We start from the raw sequence: 19,571 nt of genomic DNA, 5'->3' as shown, positions 1-19,571 counted from the left end.
TTCCAAAGGCAGCAAGGGACAAGAAGCATCCACAGTTTCTTTTCCTAGTCCTGCTGGGTCAGGCATCCCTTGCCTGCCTGCCCGCCTGCTGTGCAGCATACGCACTGCTTGTTACAACAGGTGGAGAGGAAGAAAGAGTGGATGGAGACCATGGAGCAAAATGCTATGTAGGATATAGCATTTTGTGAGTTATTTTTGCAGTGGTTTACGTGAAAAAGACCAAAAAAATACATTATAAAATATAATAGACAAAAAATACTAAAACGGAACAAAACCGCTAGCACAATAAGATCCAGGTTTAAAACCAAAAAAGGGATAGTATGGGAAACAGCCTTATTAGAAAAATTAACGAATAAACTGAAACTGACACGGGGACAAATGGAAGAAGACGCCTTCACCCTCCCCTTTATCACATATACAGCCCAACAAGAAGATGACAAGAATCCACCAACAGCATATGACTCAATATGGCTAACCTAATTAAAAAATACCCATCCACCTCACTCACACATGAAAACAAAGATGACCACAGCCAATCACAAACAACCACACCCTATGCCAACCCCAATCTCTCTCACCACCAAAGGAACACAAGCGAATAGTAACACAAGCGAAGCTGACATAAAACCCCACACATACATTAAGTAGAATAGAAGCCTTGTCCTGTCCCCATTCACCATGCCCCCCTCCACCTCTTCCCCCCTTTTTCTTTCTAATGTAACACTAATGTCTCAACAAATGAAATGGTTCTGTAGAAAATGTAACTTGAAAAAAGAGACATTGCACATACTTTTGTAAACCAATAAATCTTTAATAAAAAAATACGTTTTTTTTTTAAAAAAAAACCCAAAAAGGGAGAGGAACAGCAGTACAGAAGCTCTTTAAAGAAGGTACGATTAAAAATTAAAAGATCATCTGGGACAGGAAAGACTGCAATCTCAGTGCCAGGCAAACCTGTCTGAAGAGGGCATCCTACAGCCACAGAGGCTTTCTCTGATAGCCACCTGCCAAACTTTGGTTGACACTGTACTGGCTGCAAAGCACTGTATAATATTTCCCTCATCTCAGCCTCCACTCTTGTGTTGGGGGAATTTGGGGGTTTGAGCCCAGCCAGTTGAATCCAGATACCAATTGGCTGCGGGAGTTGCCAGAAGGAGGTGTACAAGATGCCATACAACCACCTTGGGGACTCCATTCTGGATTTGTGTAGAGTTTACTCCTTGGTCATTTCTTTTCCCGAAGATATCCCACAAAGCAGTGGAGGTTTAGGATCAGAGTTTTCTTTTTCCTAGATGGGCTGCCTTCTCAGGTTGACAAGCCCCACCAGCATGTGCAAAAACTGCCTTCTTGACCACTGGACCCACTATTGGTCTCGGTTCACTGGAGCCCATCTTTGCAGGCAGGGGAAATCCCTAACTCACTGAGCATTTGAGACCCATTGATTACGCTCACCTGGTTTAGCCAGCTAGTCGAAGCTGTTCCTGGGGTGTGGCTGCTGTCGCATGCTGACAGCTTCTAGGAGTCACAGGAGAGAGTGGAGTGCAGGATGGGGACCAAAAGGTGGACAAACTACCCCACAAGGAGCACAATGTGTCCCTCCCAAGAGTTACTACCCCTTAAAGCCCTATATACCTTACAAAAGATTACACACATGGCAAAAGTGGGAGTTTTCCATACGCAGCCTTGTGACATCAAGGTTGTAAAACAGAATCTTCAAGAATGTAAAACAAGATCTTCTGTTCTTCATCTTTTCCCCTCCCTCTTGTTTATTCAACAGACTTCCTTAGCAAGCAATCCTTGAGATGACAGCTGGAGCCTCTGTGTTCCTTGTCAAGGCTCCCAGTCCTTGCCTTATTCACACACAGGCTATACATTCCAGACTCTCTTCTCTCACAGACTTTGCGTTTCAGCTTGACCCTGGGGCTGCTGGTCCCTCCTTCCTTCCTAGCAAAACCACACCTACACACACACACTTTCTCATTTTTAATTCCTTTATCATTTTGTTCTTCCACACTGGGAAGACTAGCTGTCTGGGAGATTTGGACAGCAAACGAAATGCTTCAAGCCAGGCATAGGCAAACTAAGCCCTCCCAGATGTTTTGAGACTACAACTCCCATCATCCCTAGCTAACAGGACCAGTGGTCAGGGATGATGGAAATTGTAGTCCCCAAACATCTGGAGGCTGAGTTTGCCTATGCTTGCTTCAAGCTGTAGTTACTTTCTCATGGCCATATGTGCCCTGAGCAGCCAGTGAGTTAAGGCGAGAGCCGCCAGGCAACTTTGTTTTCCAGGCACTCAGGGCTGACAAAAAAGCAACCTCAAGCATCATTTGAGGAACAAAGGGCTGGGACAATAGCTCAGTAGCAGAGCAGGTGCTTTGCATCCAAACTGCTGCAAGCCACTGCCAGTCAGTGTAGACAACACTGAGCTAGATGGACAACTACTCTGAACAGGTATATCTCAGCTTCCTATGTCGTAACTATACAAACTGAAGTCGTGCTTTTATTCTGAGATAATACAAGCCTTGGGATCAGAGCCGTCTTTCCCATTGGTCTTAGTGGTTCATCGTGCCAGGGCGCTGGCCTCTCAGGGGCGCCCCAGCAAGTGGGGGAGCTGTGTGGCTTTGCCAGCGGCCTCCCCTTTCCCTGCATGCCCGCCAGCTGCGCCCGGCTAACTATATGTCTGGCGGGCGCGCAGCTTCCTTCCTGAGCTTCTGCATCTGCTAAAGACAGCCCTGCTCCCAGTCATTGTCCTCCTCCTGCTTCCTGGTGAAAGGAGGCATGCAGCCTTCCCGGGCTGCCTTCTTGGGTGCCCCGACACCAGAGAGCATGTCCGCCAGCACGTTTTCCTGCTTGAATGCTGCCATCACGCTGGGGATTGGGGCTGTGGGGGAGGCAGAGGACATTTTCCACCACCCCCTCCTGTGGTCTAAACCACTGAGCCTTTTGGGCTTGCCGATTGGAAGGTCAGCGGTTCAAATCCCTGCGAGAGGGTGAGCTCCCTAACCCTAACCCTGTCAGTAGATTTTTTTTCCCTATTAGATGCAAGGATTTCACATTTTGAGGCAAGTGAGGAGAAGGATCAGGGAGAATGCAGGAGAAGCAGCACAAAAGGCTGCAATCTTGCACCTGCTTACTTGGGAGTAAGTCCAGTGCTTCCAACCCTTAAAAAAGTTTGACAACTCTGGGAAACGGGGGGGGGGGAGGGGGGGATCTTTGCACCACGGCGCTGGATATGCTTAAGACGGCCCTGCTTGGGATGCCCTACATCTGAGAGCATTGCAGTGCTGGAGTGTGTTTGTAAAATTTCAGGCCAAACAGTGTAGACCTGGCACCTGCAAAACATTACCATAAGGGGATCCTTTAGATGCTGGAAACAGTGTACGAGGATGGGGTGCTTCTTTCTTGCCCAGCAGGAAAGGGCTCACAGATTGGCAATGCAACCTCATCAGGATGGTTAAAAATGCACCTACAGCCTCAGGAAGAGACACAGCCTCTTAACTCAGGGGAATAGCGATGAAGCTTTTCAAACCCCTTGGGGTGAGCTGAGTAGACCTGAGGAGCACTGGGAATTGTAATACAAGGGAACCATGGTGCAAACTGAAGCAAAGGGGGGGGGGGTCTTTATTTCAATTGAGTTAATCCAAAGCACTTCTCTCTGGCTCCACATATAATTGCTTCTGAATCCACACACCACTGACATGTGTCCCTCAACGAATTGCCCCTGAGGGAATGTGGCCCTCAACTGAAAGAAAGAAAAGTTGCTTGTTCCTGCTGTTCAAGATTGTGCTGATTCAGCAATTATTGTAAATCTACAAGGCGTAATGTCTCTCTCTGCCCCTCCACATCAACCCTATGTGATTTGTTCAGGTAAAAGATAATGATTTGACCAAAGCCACCCAGTGAGCTCAATTGCTGAGGAGAGTTTTGCAAGGTGTCCATATGTGGCTTGACCTGATCTATGTCACCAGGTCATATAGGTGGAATTTGAAATGGTTCTGTTTGTCTTTCTGGAGTTGTTCTGAAGGTGTTTAGAGGCTCCTTAAAGTTGGGGCCTCAATATGCTTTCCAACCTCATTTAAAAGACCAAACAGCAAATAATGTGCCTTGTTTCTGCACTTGATGTATTGCCTGCATCTCTTTCTCTCACCCACCTGGTATCGTGTTAACACACAAGGCATGTGGACAAAAAAACTAAATATCGGCAAAGGAGGAGCTTCTGTTCAAACACATTTAAGAAATCCCAAACCAACACAGATGTATAAAAAGATTGCAAGCTTCATGTCAGCATGTGGGAATGTTTAAGGAGGGAGAGAAACGAGGCTTTCTGCCCTGTAATTAGTCTGGCTGAGAATCAAGACCTGTCTTTTTTAAAAAACAAAAAAACAAAACCACTCATAGCCCCTAATCATCAGAAAACCACATTGGCTGGGTGGGTCAGTGGGAGGGAACCCTCTCCCCCAAACTTGTTCTTTCCCCCTTTTATAGTTGGCTTGAGGGATGCAGGTTTCATTTCACACTTAGACATCAATTCTATGCATGTACATGTAAGAATGACCTACCAAGGGGGAACATCTGTGGGACTGGGGATCTTAGAGGTTCAGGAAAGTACTGGACTGAAGATGAGAACAATTCTAGGCCTTTCTATGTAATCAGCACAGTTCCCCGTGTTAAAGGGCCTGAGAGATACCTGTGTTGGGTACAACCCAACCAAAGTAAGGGACTTCTTCTGAATCCCACTGATTTCAGTGGGAGAGGATTAAGCATGAAGGAATCCATTCTGAATTACCATTTCTTGAGTAGACCCAGCTAAATTGGTCATGGCTTAGGTGGTAGTCCTATATACCCTAACTCACTGGCTGAAGAAGAGAAGTGCGGGGGGAACGCACCACCCCTGGCAATGCGATCCCCAGGGTGCCATCGTGGCTGCGCCCCATCCCCAGGACACCCACCAGCCCCGCCCCCACCTGCTCTCCCTCCCCCCCCCCAGTGCCGGAGCATGAAGCTCCACCACTGCCCTAACTGGGAATAATGGGACTTACTTTTGAGCAAACATGCACAGGGATCAGACTATAAGTCCCACTTAAACCAATGTGACTAACTTTAGTCCCATTACTTTCAATGGGACTAAATTTAGCTAGAGTGTGGTCACTGTTCTCAGAATAACAGCAGACCTTGCCAAAGGTCTTGAAGGTGTTAAGAAGACCTGCAAACAGTTTTGTTTTCATTCTCAGAGTCTTGCACGTCAATTTTATGCATGTTTACTCAGAAGCAAGTTGCACAGTGGTCAATGGGTCTTATTTATTATCTCATTTTTATACTGCTCTTGATAAAAATAAATCCTAGAGCAGCTTACATAGAAGTATACAATAAAATATCAGATGACACACAACTAAAACCAATAGCAGCAAGAAAATACTTAAGATAAACTAAACCAAACAGTTCACATCTCACAAGGGCCCAAAGGTCTGTGGGGGAAAGGTGCTGCTTAAGCAAACTGTGAAACTGAAGTAGAGAAGACACCTGCCATAGAGATCTTAACTGTCAGTTTGGCACATACTGGACGAGATGCTCCATCAGGTACTTGGGTCCCAGTTTTTCAGAGCCTTGTAAACCAATGCAATGCTTTAAAGTAAGACTGGAAATGAATAGGCAGCCAATGCAGTTCATGGAGACTGACTTGACATCCTCCTCCCTAATTGAGCAGCAGAATTCTGCACCACTACAACCTCCAAAGAGCCCCATGTAGAGTGCAGTACAGTAATCTAGCTAGGAGGTAAGGTTACCATCACATGGATCACTGTGGCAAAGCTAGCCCAGTCCAGGAACTGATATAGCTAGAACTGGAAATAGGGACTCCTAGCCACATGGTCCTCCCGGGACAAAGCTGGATCCAGGAGCATCCCCAAGTGACGAACCTGCTCCTTCAGGGGGAATGCAAGTTCATTCAGAACAGGCCAGCTCCCCATTTCCTAGACGCGGGAACTAATGGGAACTTTACCAGTATGTATGCACAGGATTTCATCCTTAAATGGGGGGTGAACTTCACTAACTAGTAGAAGCAAGTCCTGCACAAACCAAAAAATATTATCACCAATCTGAAAATCAGGAATAAGTGCTCCAATTAAAGGTAAAAAAAGTGCTTCAGCAGAAATTCTGCCCACTGAAAGATGTGTGTTGGTCACTACCCAATTAGCTTTCTGTTTCGCTCAGTCAAGATGCTAATGAAAGAGTTCTATTAGTGGATGGCACATCCCATTGGTTTTCCAAAGCCACAGGCTGCAATATATAGCTGATAATAACAACACTCTTGTTGTCCCAGGGCTTTCAGCAGTGCTGGCAATTTCATGCCACCATCAAGCAAAAGCATGCTGAAAACATGGGAGTGCAATGTTAAAGCAAGGCCACAACGCAGTTAGCCACAAAGGCTTCAAAGTGCAGAACTTCACTGCTATTATCCTGGATTGAAATAACCTTGTTCTGTGGGAAACCTGCCACCCTGGCAGGCATAAGAGATAATGGCCAGGACAGACGACTGGAGTGTGACCAAAGATGAAAGCTGCCTTTTTATGCTAGGGAACTATTTTAGAACAAACAGCAGTACATGAACACTTGACATGGGGAGAGAGAGGCAAAACTCTTAAATTACAGTTTTGCACTACACTGCAGTCCCTGTTCTTAAACGTAGCCAGGAATATAATGACAGGTCAGCCTTGGAGGAATGTGATCCAGGGGTTGTGAACCAATAGCCATTTAGCAGAACATCTTCTGAGAAATACAAAATGGCCAAGCAAGGCAGAAATATCCTGGCATGTGATGCTTTGGTTATTTTGTACCTATATATCAATAGTACGTCAGGAATGCAGATATATACAGGCACCTTTGTGATTATTTAATTGCATTTATCTTTACTTTTTCAGATGAGTTTACGCACTGCTGTTACTCTGTATTTCATGTAAACCGAGAAAGATAATATGTGAATGTGTGAGACTGCTGGCATCCGTCCCTGCTTGGTAAATTACTACAAGTCATTTCCTCGAAGGCCATGTTTGTGCCACTGTAATTGCTTCATTGTGAAAGTAGGTGCATTTATTTATCAGGGACTCTGATCAGCAAGAATAGCAAGGTGTGAGACGGTTGCCTGACAGCACATGCAAACAGCAAAGGAACGATTACATGCAAGTGTTTGCACTTTGCTATTGGGATCCAGGTTTGAGTATTAGCAGCAAACCGGTGCAAACCGACTCACGGAAATATATGCAGATGTCGCATTTATGCCTTTGCTGTGTGGGGGGGGACTTTTTCAGCTTGAGGGCCGCATTCCTTTCCAGAGGCCACATGCCAGTGTTGGGCAGGGCCAGAGGCAAATGTGGGCAGAGCAAAGAAAACAAATTTTCTTTCTGTACGGGGGGGGGGGGGGGTTAGTTTCCACAGGCATCTGCATGCCTCTCTCAGTCATTTGTCCAGAGAAGCATGAAGCCCTATCAGAGAACAAGGACACATTCTAGCTAGAAAGGGACACTCTGGCTAGGAGCCAGAACCAGTGAGGATGAGTAGAGCCTGGGGAGAGCTTTGAGCCCTAAAGGGCCACCTTCAGCCCATAGTCTTAAGGTTCCCCAACTCGGCATTCAGAATGAAAGCCAAAGTGAGAGGTCATGAGCATCTCATTACATGAGGGTGAATGCTCACAGTTTTGGACTTGCACCAGTTTTGGACTTTCTACCAATAAAGCTGGCCAGGTGTAAAGCTATCTGAACCAGCACAGACCATGTCTGAATGTTTTCAAATGGTTTGGGGTGATTCTTCAAACACATGCCCATCTAAAACAAGCTATCTCTAGAGAAGTGAGACTCTTGGTCCATGATGCATTATGCAACGTTATCTTGACCTCACTTTTAAATATAGATTTAAGTAGAAAACCCATGCACACTTCCTTGGGAGGAAGCCCCACTGACCATAGGAGGGGACATGCGTATGATTGCACTGTGAGGATACTTGAAGCTTCTGCCAAGCCCATTTCTGTCACTGTCTCCTGTGCCCTCTTCTCACCTTGGCCAAGTCAATTGGCACGTGTCTGTACTCCTCCCACTGTTCCATAAAATCTCATGCTTACATGTTTGTTTTGTGGCTGCAGCCTTCAAGGCTGTAGATATGAAGGAGTGTTTGCATAAATGAAGGGCCATTCCGAAAAGTTGCCCACAGGCATTGTGCTTCTGGACCTGAGTGAACCCATCAAAGACTTGTGTTTGTGTTAATATTAAAATGGGTGTCCAGTTCTTATTGCTGTGAAATACAGGTTGTAAAACCAGGTGACACAACCCATTTTGTTTCTATTAATACAGACTTGCACAACAGAATGGTAACTTGTAAAATTATTTAATTATGGTACTTAAATAGTAACAAGATAGACTGGAGTCAGGGAAGAAGAAAATGCAGCTTTAAAGAGAATGTTCTAAGGTTTGTACCTAAGGAAACATAAAAAGGTTCTAGGGCAGGGGTCAGCAACCCGCGGCTCCGGAGCCGCTTGTGGCTCTTTTACACCTTTGCCGCGGCTCCGGGGCGGATACTAGCGAGGGGAGGAGGCGCATTGTGCGCCCCGACACTCCCCACTGTGGCGGGTGCTGTACTGGCTGTGACGTCGCATGGGGGTGGTGCGTGCGTTAGTCACACACCGCCCCGACATCACCTTCCTGCCCACCCGCTACATTGTAAGGGGCATGTACGCTGGTCACTGTTTTGAAGGGGAGTGAAGAACACACACACAAAAAAAGGTAACTTGTTAATTTAACGTTTATTTCTATGAGGAGGAGTAATTCTGAGGGGTCAAACAAAGAAATAATAAAAAGTGACAAAAAAGTTATTTTTATAATGACGAGTTTTGCGGCTCTCAGTTGTTTTTTCTTCGGAAACAGGTCCAAGTGGCTCTTTTTGTCTTAAAGGTTGCAGACCCCTGTTCTAGGGTAATTATTATCCACCTGATTTGTTAATACAAGATAAAAGATGGTGACTTTAGGATCCTTCCTAATAGATTAAATATGTCTCTGTAGATAAGCCACCACATGTCTGAACATATACCAATCAGCAGTCACCATGGAAACTAATTATTTAATAACAGATTGAATAGCTGTGATCACGCCAATAAAGAATAAAAATCACATTTTTTGTAGAATTTAACACATATGCTTCAACATACGTTCACTAATATTCCTACAAACCTCCTGCAGATAGGAACTACACTGAAAACACACAAACTAGCAAAAATAAAAGACAAATAGTATGCATGGTGTAAATATAGTATGCAGTTTACACAAGTATATTTAATAGTTTTATCAGTATATCCTGGGCTATCTGCTTTCTGTATGGTTGTTGCATGTTTGTCAAGTGTGTGAAAGCCCAGCAGAGAGGAAGATGAGAGACAGAGAGAACAAACACTGTGATGGGCAGCTCAGCCGTGAGTTTATGAAGAACGCCAAGGATTAATTTCTTCGTCTGCTGCAACCCCAAAGGGTAACCTGGGAGATGAGTTCCAAGGTACATTAATGCATCGGTATAATGCACCAGATGACCTGAATTACAGCTAGCAGATGTTTTGTAGTGCATAGTGGTTGAGTTACACCAGTTGACAGTTTCAGTAAAGAGCCATATTAATGGTCAAAAATACATTCGCAGGAATGCTCGAGACCCTCGGCTCACTTCTTGTCATCATCGTTAGGAAAGAGTCTGTAAGCCAAAAAGTCCATGGACTCCTGAGCCAGCTTGGAGAGGTGGAGGACGCCCGTGATCACCAGAGCAATGAGCATGAGTGGCAGTACCACATTCCACACTGTGGCAAGGACATTGTAGCACCTGGCTTTGGAGCCGTAGCGATGGGCAGCTTCCAGGTCACCAGACACCTTCTGATCCCGTGCCTTCAAGAAAGAAGAAGGAAAAGGCACAGTGCATTAGTAAGGCTACACAGAAAGAAAGCGATGGGGAAGGGAAACCCCCTGTGTAGAGCAGAACAACACAATTGAGAAGGACAACACCCAAAACTGGAGTCACAATGTTAGAAGCAACTATGTCAAGACAGCTACGCATATCTGGGAGCTGGATTTGGTCAGTCTCTTTGGTCTACACAGTGCCTGTGGTATTGGGGTCAGTCCTCATTCTATTCCCCTGAAGTTCACAAAGCAAATTGGGTGGGTGATGGTTGGCACACGTGACACCATCCCGATGTAGGAATGGTTTACAGAAGCCCAAACAAGCTGGCATTGCCTTATAGTGAGCACTTGTTGCTGCATTCCATACACATCCGTTTAGTGCTAGAAGTCCCAAAGTGGCAGCATAAGCTGCTCCATGCGCTTATAGGCCAGTGGATGCTCAGTAGGCCAGTGGATGCACAAGCTGGAGCTTTCACAGGCTGGAGCTTTCACAGAAGTATGGCACATCCTCGTTCCAGCTCTCTAGAACCAGTGACCTATTTTACTTCTGCTATTCACTACATAACGTTGATTCCCAACCCACACCCATCTCTCCAGCCTGGCTTTCCAAACTCCTTTTCCAGGTCTAGAGAGATTCTGGTCACTTACATGTTACTGCTGTTTCTTTCCTGTTATGTTAAATGCCAACCTAATTCTTTGTAAGTCATTTTGGGTTGCCCTGGGCAAGACAAAATGACTAACAAATTTAAAAAATACATAAATATTTTTTTACAATCATTACATCAATCACAAACCAAAGAGAGTGTACAGTAGCTTTCTTATCTCTGGACAAATCACTGACTTAGCAGTAGTTCCGCATGCCAGAATGTGTTGAAATATTGGTTACAGTGCCTTTACAATAGCCTGTCCCAACTCTTAATCCCATTTCCTCTCTGCAGACTATTAATTACACAATTTAATGAACTATCAACAAATCAGCCTGAGCCAGTGGGAATGGAAGGAACGGCATGACACACCACAAATTGATCCTATACATTTTATTGTACTCTTGCCCCTGTGCGTCCTTTACAATCTTTGCTTCACTTCAGGATAGCTAACTTCTTTCTTTCTTTCTTTCTTTTGCTGGTGCTACTCCTGCACCTTTAAATAACAGCCTAGTTCACAATATGCAGTAGCTAAGACTTTTTCCCCATTAATCTCCATACCAGGAAACATTTCCTTGAAATATTTTTGGGTGTCACAGCTCTTAAAAGGCATAGCATTCTCCTGAACAATACAATATTACAAACAATAAGCTATAAAGACTGGTGTACATAGAGGTGGGGAGAATTTGGTTCCTTCCCAAATTTATTTTCTGCAGCTACATACTGGGAAATGTCATCTGCATAAAAATGAACTGTTTGAAGCATGTGCTCTATCAGCTATAACATTTAGTAGCCATCAAGTGATTCCTGAAGTCACATTTCTGCACCAAGTGTAAATTTTTTTCTCTGTTATCCTGTATTTTGCTCTTTAAACTTTCATGAAAAACCACAGCTATCCAGGAATTCAACTCTCCTTCCAGCAGTTTCACATACGACAAGGTTATGGTGCAGTGAGTTTGTGGTATTTACTCGATTACTAGATATTTCTACTTCAATTTCTACTTCTGTTTCCTTTGCCTTTTTAAAAGTGCTTCATAATCCGGAGAACAGAGAGAAATGGAAAAAATATTATACCAGACCCACTTGAAATGCATGCTACAATCCCCTGGGGAAAGCAGCGTTTTAAAACTTAAATTCAGGGTTGCAATCTGTCCTGTTGTTTTTAGAAGAGGAACTATGGAATGGAATTGCTGTGTGAAACAGTAAGAGACAGGCTCTGGAGTTTCACAGCACTCTTCATCATTATGCCTAGATATGTCCACTACCCCAAGATAGACTGAAATGCTTTCCTCCTTATCTCTAAGGTTCCATAGCAGATTCTGTGTAACTGATGCCACCAAATACCACAGCTACCCTCTGGGAATTGCTCTCAACCAGAATTCTCTGGAGGGGCCATTCCGGGCAAATATGTAGCCCCAGTGCAGGGCCCAAGAGATAAGAACCAGTGGAGAATCTTCCTACCTTGACAGAATAAGCAAGGGCGACAAAGCCAAGGCAACACAGGTTCATGTAGATGGTGTTGAATACGGACCAAATCATATAGTCGCGGGGGACCACCGGAGGCTTGACAGTGATGACCGTTGGAGAAGGTTCCTGCTTACGGGAAGACATGGGCAGGTAGTCTTCACGAGGATAAGAAGTGTCCATGGCTCCAGTTGGAGGAATCACACACAGTTTCCTTGGAGGAATCACACTGTTTCCTAGCAGTGGCAGCCTGTGAGCGGGGGAAGGCAGGGACAGCCCTTTATATAGTGCCCAGCGAAGGCACAGATTCATCTCCATCTATATATAAAACAGGGAAATTGCAGCTCTGGTTTGACTGTGGTTATCAGAAATGCTTTGCCAGGACTGAGAGAACTGTTTGGTTTCCAAGCCTGCCCTCGCTCCCTTCGACAAGGAGTGCTTTTTATAACCCTGTGGTTGGTGTTGGCCCAACACCGTCTCAGATTGCTCCAGCAATTCAGGCACTTGTCTTCAAAGGCCTGAAGTACAGGACAGATACAAACTGGAGCACGACAAGGTGCTACTTACAGGGCAAGTGCTCTCATATGTGTGAGGTCATCAGGTAAGGGCAGACAGAGCTAACAAACCTTATCTTGTAGGGGTTTTTACCCCCATCGCTGCAGAAATGTCTCCTGCTTCTTTCCCTTCCAGTGTTTTCACCTTGCACTTGTAGGTTACAACGTTTTAAAAGCCAGCTGACATACTCTGGTTTCTCTTTGTATAGATCATATAAAACTTTCACCTTTTACTAAAGATTCATGAGTTTTCAACTAATTTTTTGAGGCCTTGCTTTGGCAGGGCTGAAAAACAACAAAGCAAAAAGCCAGCTGATGACTGCATTGTGTCTGGTTCAGCCCACCATCTCTGCATTTTACCATCTATATTAAACAGATGAGGACTGTTTAATGTAGATTGCAAAATGTAGAAATGGTGGGCTGAACCAGGAAGATTCAAAGTGTTTGTGCTATTGACTTACATTTTTTTAAAAAAAAAAAAAACGCTAAAAGAAAGCAGTGTGTTACAATTTGACCTCACAGGGGGCAGTGATGGTCGCCATCTTGGATGGCTTTAAAGCAGGATTGGACAAATTCATGGAGGAGAAGGCTACCAATGACTACCATTGATGATAACTATGATGATACCATTGATGATAACTACTTCCATGGTCAGAAGCAGTATGCTAGAAAACATGGTAGGGCAGAGTGTTCTTGCGCTCTGGTCCTACTTGAGGATTTCCCACAAGCATTTGGGTCAGAACTGTCAGAACAGGATGCTGGGCTGGCAGGGTCATTCGCTTGATCCATCATGCTCTTCTTACCTTCTTGTGAGTTCTAACTTTGACCTCATCTAGAATTGTGCTTGTCCTGTGCCTAGAAAACACAGAGTCCAAGAAATTTCCCACTTCTCCCATGCTTTCTAGGCATGGGTCTAAGTGGTTTTGCCCTTGCCCCACTGCTGGAAATCCTGCTGTTGAGCAATAAAGGTAAAGGGACCCCTGACCATTAGGTCCAGTCGTGGCCTACTCTGGGGTTGCGGCGCTCATCTCGCTTTATTGGCCAAGGGAGCCAGCATACAGCTTCTGGGGCATGTGGCCAGCATGACTAAGCCTCTTCTGGCAAACCAGAGCAGCACACAGAAATGCTGTTTACCTTCCTGCCGGAGCAGCACCTATTTATCTACTTGCACTTTGACATGCTTTCGAACTGCTAGGTTGGCACCAACCTCACTCCTGAGAAAACCTGATGGATGTTTGCTCTGATTCAGCCGTAAAGATTGGGATTCCCTGGGGGAAAGCGGTGAGGCAAGCTAGTCTGGCTGAACCCTTTGATCAGAGCTGTAGTGCATGAGGTATAGGTGTTTAACTTCTCCCCCTGCATTACTTCCTGGAGTCAAATCACTTTCCTGAAGCTGCTATCAGCCCCTGGGAGGGTGAAGTGGGGAAAACAGCTACAACAGTTGAGCTGCACCTGTGTTTCCTTCCTGTGGGGATAACTTGAGCTTTGCGGGCAATTTAGAGGAAGGGCTTTGCATTAGAATATGAATATCATCCCCGCCTGACTCGCTTTGCTTGCCTAAAAGAGAAGAAACAAAACCCTTCCATACAACTATTAAAAGTAAACAAGCTCCGTGTCTTTAGAAATTCAGTCAACTGGATTTATGTATGAAATTATTTACTGAGCTGCCCTACAACTGATTTCTGTTTACTGCAGCAGGTGGCCCTTCCTTCGTGACAAGGATCTTTCAGTCCATTGTGATGCCAGTGGATCTGACCAACTGAACTGCACCCCTTTGGCCCTAATAATGAAAAAGGAGGAATACAGTAATGTGGTGGCAGGCTTTCCACACTAGCGCAAAGGAGGATAGAATTCACCCCTGTATCTGTTGCACAGAAGAGGCATTTTCTTTCTTACAGCTATTACAAGTCAATGAGACTTTTCCCTTACTGGTCTTCCTATAAAACTCAAAGCTGTATAAACACAGCTCTCTGCTATAAAAGTAGCCTGTGAAAGAAGCTCAAAAGCTTGCAAGTCAAGGTTATATATATAACTACAGTATAAATGTTAGAACATCAGGCTCTCCCAGTCTCTTTTCTTTGGCTCCATCACGTGGCTAGAAGAAAAAGCGCAAGAAGGCTAAGCAAAAAGTAGAGGGTTTTAAGATTAAACAATGGTATTATGGTATGGGATAGACTTCTGAACACCACTTGATCAGATGTGTGAATTGGTTTCCTTACTAGACAGGTAGGGGGTGTGTGCAGGGGGGGGGGGGAGAGAAAAGTAGTGAGGTCAGAGAGAAATGAAAAGTTACAAATCCAGAGGTGGGACAACTTATTTCTGTCAAAGGCCACATACCAGCTACAGGTATGGACCTCCATCTTACCAGAATTCAGTCTGTTAGCCCCAGTGCAGCCCACCAAAGTAACAATACCTACATATCCTCTCCTGATGCATATGGAATGGAGGGACAGAGCACTTGTTAATAAAAACAAGAGCAATTATTTATTTTATGAAGGGGAAAAATGGAAAGATGAACAATTCATATAGGTATACAATTCTAGGCAAAGTTTTAAACTACAAATAGAAGGGGATGCAGTCCACTTACTAAGTGATTCCCAGGTGAGTCTAGGGCAAAATAGTCAGTCTCCTCCTCTGTCACTCCCCTGGCTGTGGAGCAGTTGCTGCTGCTGTATGATCACTTTGTGAGGGTATAACATGAAGGCTACCCTCTCCTCCACTGTGATTGTTTTTATTCTCATTGTAGCTCATTGTAGTTTCTTCTGCCTTTTTCACTTCTTCAAGCAACTTACTCCACATGTATTCTGAACTCTCTTCAAATCTCTGCAACCCTGCAAGCCCCTTTGTGGACAATGTGAGAGATGAACCAAGGCAAATGACAATGAGTCTGCCTTGCAAGCAGTAGGTTCCAGGTTCAGTTCCCAGCATCTCCATGTAAGGTTGGGAGACCCCTGCCTGAAACCATGGAGAACCGCTCCCGGTCAGTGTAGACAATACTGAGCTACATGGACCAATGGTCTGACTCAATATAAGGCAGCTTCCTATAATCCTATGACAAGACTGTCCCACCACCAAGACCGCCCAATTTCTGAACAGACTGGAAGTTAAATCCTACTTCAAACACCTGCCAACAGGGCAGTATCCACTGGAACAGAGTGCATCAGGCTAGCTCTGTCCTCCAGCCCCCCTCTGCTGCTCCCTGCCTCCCACAGGACATAGGCTGTGTGAAGTAACCTCATTCCATTTAACAGTAGGGCCAATCCTATGGGCCTGTCAACTCCAAAGGGCCATAAATGGCTATGCTCCACGAATCTCATGGGAGCTATACTGCACAGCCTTACATATGTAAAATAATTTTGTGCAACTGTCAGGGGCTCAGGAGCAGAAGCACAGGGAAGGGAGGAAAGGGAGAGCGAAGGGGAAGAATCGGAAGGCAGCGTAGGAGAAGATGACAGTGGCCCGAGAGATTCCATGAGCCTCTCCAGCGAATCGGAAGATTCACAGAAGGGGGCCCCGGTGGCCAGGGCAAGGGGGGTCCCAAGAGGGACACTCCAGAAGCAAGGGGCCAGCGGGGACTCCCAGAGCAGCAGTTGGAGATCAGGACCAGCTTCCCCACCAGAGCATAGTGGGGGGGAAGAGTCCCAGATATCGGGTCCAGCGTATCCCCCACCAGGGAGAGAAGATGAGTCAGGGCTGACCACGCCTCCATCGGAGAGTCAGGCAACGGAGGGGAGGTCAGGTCCAGCCAGCATCCCGGAAGAGGGAAGCAGTGATAGAAGCAGTGTAACGGTCAGGAGGAAGGTCACTGGGTTGGCGCGAGAGCCAAGTTCAAATGTACAGGCGAGCAGGACAGTACAGAACGAGGACTGGGAACCAGGTCCTAAAGCCCGCCGGAGGCAGGGGGAGGAGTCAGGCGACTCAGCGTCAGAAGAGTCCAGAAAGGGGAATGCCTCAGCGGGCAGGAGGACCCAGCGGAGGAGAGAGCAGAGGAAGAGGTGAAGCAGGGCTAGAATCTTAAACTGGTGTCAGGGGGGAGGAGATTCAGACGGAACTTCGACGGTCTAGGGTTTAAGACGTAGAGCTGCGCGCTGCGGCTTTGAAATGGAAACGGAACTTTAATAAAGACTTTTGTACATAACGACGACCTGGCGTTGGTCCTCTGTGAGCTGGGACCTTGGGGCAGCTCTGGCAGTAAGTTCCGTCTCCCCCAAAAAACCTTCGCAGCGTGAGTTGGCGCAGCGAGGGGCGAAGCTTGGTGCTTTGGGAGCTCACGAAGATCGGGAAGGATGAGTACAGACGAAAGAATGGCAGCCCTGCAAGACGCAGTCACAAGGCTTACCATGGAAATAGCAGCATCCAGAAAGAGAGAGGATGAAGCAGCCGCTGCCTGCCAGGATCTGCAAACCAGGTTGGAAATGTTGAGCAAGCAGGGGCTGCCAGGTGCCAAACCGGAGGGGATTGGTCTCGGAAAGAGGGGGGGCAGCCTCGTGTCTCATTTCGATGGGAGCCTGCAGCAGACGTAGTTTTCGCGCTCAAGTTGCTGCAGAAGGACTTTAGAGATGAGCAGGAAAAAGTAGGCTTCATACTAACTCATCTGCATGGGGAAGCTAAAGCGTGGCTGCGCAACCTTTGGCGCGACAATGATCCCGCCCTCCAAAATTCAGATGCCTTTATTAAGGCTATGGACGCTTGTTTTCAGTCTGCAGTAGATGTGGATGTTGCCAGGAGGGAGATTCATGGACTGAAACAGGGCAAAGCCACTGTGCGACAATATCACTCCTGCTTTTTTGCGTTGGTTAATGCGCTGGGATGGGAAAAGAACTCAGCTGCCGTCCGGGACCTGTTCTGGGAGGGGCTGAATGGGGCTGTGAAAGATGAAATTGCGAGGGGGGAGAGACCCCAGAGCACTCAGGAAGTCGTCCAGAGAGCGCTGGCGATAGGGGTGCGTCTGGAAGAACGTCCTTGGAGCAAGGATGAAGGACGTTGGGGACGCACGCCAGCTAGGTCACCTCCTTTCTTTCCCAGAGAGACAGCGTGCGCCCAATCCACGCCTCCACTGGGAGGGGGAGAAGAGCCGATGGAGATAGGTGATGCCAGGGCTCAGACAGCAACCAGAGCCCAAACACCAGGAGCAGTGAAGACGAAGGCTCCTAGAGGGAACAGGAAGTGTTACATCTGCGACAGTGCTCAGCACATGGCGAAAGAGTGTCCCCAGAGGCTCCACAAGCACACTGCAGCCTCAGCAACAGTAAAGGAAGCAGAACAACAGCAGGGAAACGACGGAGTCTGGCTGGAGACAGAGGCACTGGGGCCCAGCCAGACGAGTCAGTGAAGCAGTCCCCAGGGATCTTACAGCCCACAGACCCCCTCCTGCCTAAACCAGTGGTGCAGCTCACCGCATCGCTCCAGCTACCCAATGGACTCACCATGGAAGTCCCTATTACCATTGACTGTGGCAGTAATGCAGACTTTGTAGGAGTGGACTTTATCAAGCAACATCGCATAGCGCTCCTACCTGCCACGATGCCCCTGAACGTCGTCACGGTCGATGGCAGAGAGCTACTGGGAGGACAGGTGGTACAGCAAACACCGCCAATGGTGCTGCAAATTGGAAATCACCGCGTTGGTCCTCTGTGAGCTGGGACCTTGGGGCAGCTCTGACAGCAACTAAAGATGAAATCTTATGTGCTTCACAGTGAAAATGTATTTATTTATTTAGGCCATCATAGGAGCACCTATCAACTTTCAAGATGTAGATAATCTGTTTTAGAGTCCTATCTTCTTAACTTAGGCATCCTTCAACATGGTGCTAGCAAGACTCTCACTGTCCACCACTGACACCCAAGTGGCCTGTATAGGTCAGCTTCCATCTAATCATGCAGCAACCATTTTGGGGGATTATAAAATGTCTATCACATGATGAGGAAGGCAGCCTCCCATACAGAGGCACAGCTTCTTTGTACCATCAAATTAAAACAATGCAGTGCACCACACAGTAAAAATTACAAATCCAGAACTTGTCAATACCACAATGGCACAAAACATTGATCGGAGGCATGGATACTAAAGATTCTTACAATGCAATTTCTCCAATACAGTGGTGCCTTGCAAGACGAAATTAATTCGTTCCGTGAGTCTCTTCGTCTTGCGGTTTTTTCATCTTACGAAGCACGGCTATTAGCAGCTTAGCGGATTAGCGCTATTAGCGGCTTAGCGGCTATTAGCGGCTTAAAAAGGGGGGGAAAGGAAAAAAAACTCGCAAGAACTCGCAAGACGTTTCGTCTTGCGAAGCAAGCCCATAGGGAAATTCATCTTGCGAAGAACCTCAAAAAACGGAAAACTCTTTCGTCTAGTGAGTTTTTCGTCTTGCGAGGCATTCGTCTTGCGGGGCACCACTGTACCTCTGTGTCCACAGATGTGTACTGTGATTTGATGGTGATTCTGTTTGGAACATCTGTTTTAAAAAATATGAAAATTCATGAGAACATGTGCTTTGGATCCATGTTTTTGTGCCATTGCAGTGCATTTTTGTTCCATGGTGGTAGTAAACAGCCAGTCTTTAAATTTTACTGCAGAGTCAGCAGACACCAATGTAAGCTTTAACTTGATAGTGGTTTACAGGGCATCTCATGTAATAATCATACAAGAGGATCAATGTTTTATTTGCTAGATGCTACTTTAACCTTCTTGATGTTTTGTGGTGGTGCCCACATCACTTTTTCACAATGCTAAATGTACCCAGGCCCAAAAGATTGAGGAACACTGATTTCTAATCAGAGCAGTATGCCAGCTACAGCTGAATGGAGCTGTTAAGTGAACACTGTTAAATAATGAGCAGTATGACCATGATGATGCTGGGTCCCAAAAGGTTGAATGCCACATTCTACCAACCAAATGCTTAAGATTTAAAAAAACTCAAAAGCATTAACCTTTCTAGTTGAATGATGCAACGTTAGTTTAATACGTAGTTTCACCCTGATAGGGGAATC

General features: G+C 46.0%; 1 protein-coding gene across 1 annotated transcript; it reads right to left on the bottom strand.

The window, feature by feature from the left end:
- Window positions 1–8,958: 8,958 nt before the first annotated feature.
- Window positions 8,959–12,794, bottom strand: LOC309351434 (interferon-induced transmembrane protein 5-like). Its single transcript, XM_081879135.1, has 2 exons — window positions 12,026–12,794; window positions 8,959–9,908 (listed from the first exon to the last, which is right to left on the bottom strand). The coding sequence occupies exons 1-2, from the start codon at window positions 12,344–12,346 to the stop codon at window positions 9,690–9,692; spliced, it is 540 nt and encodes a 179-aa protein (XP_081735261.1). The 5' UTR covers window positions 12,347–12,794; the 3' UTR covers window positions 8,959–9,689.
- Window positions 12,795–19,571: the final 6,777 nt, after the last annotated feature.

Source organism: Podarcis erhardii (assembly GCF_964252035.2).
Source record: "Podarcis erhardii genome assembly, chromosome: 1".
In the NCBI taxonomy this organism is placed as follows: Eukaryota; Metazoa; Chordata; class Lepidosauria; order Squamata; family Lacertidae; genus Podarcis; species Podarcis erhardii.
The sequence above is the reverse complement of the archived record's forward strand: the minus strand, read 5'-3'. Positions and strand labels throughout refer to the sequence as shown.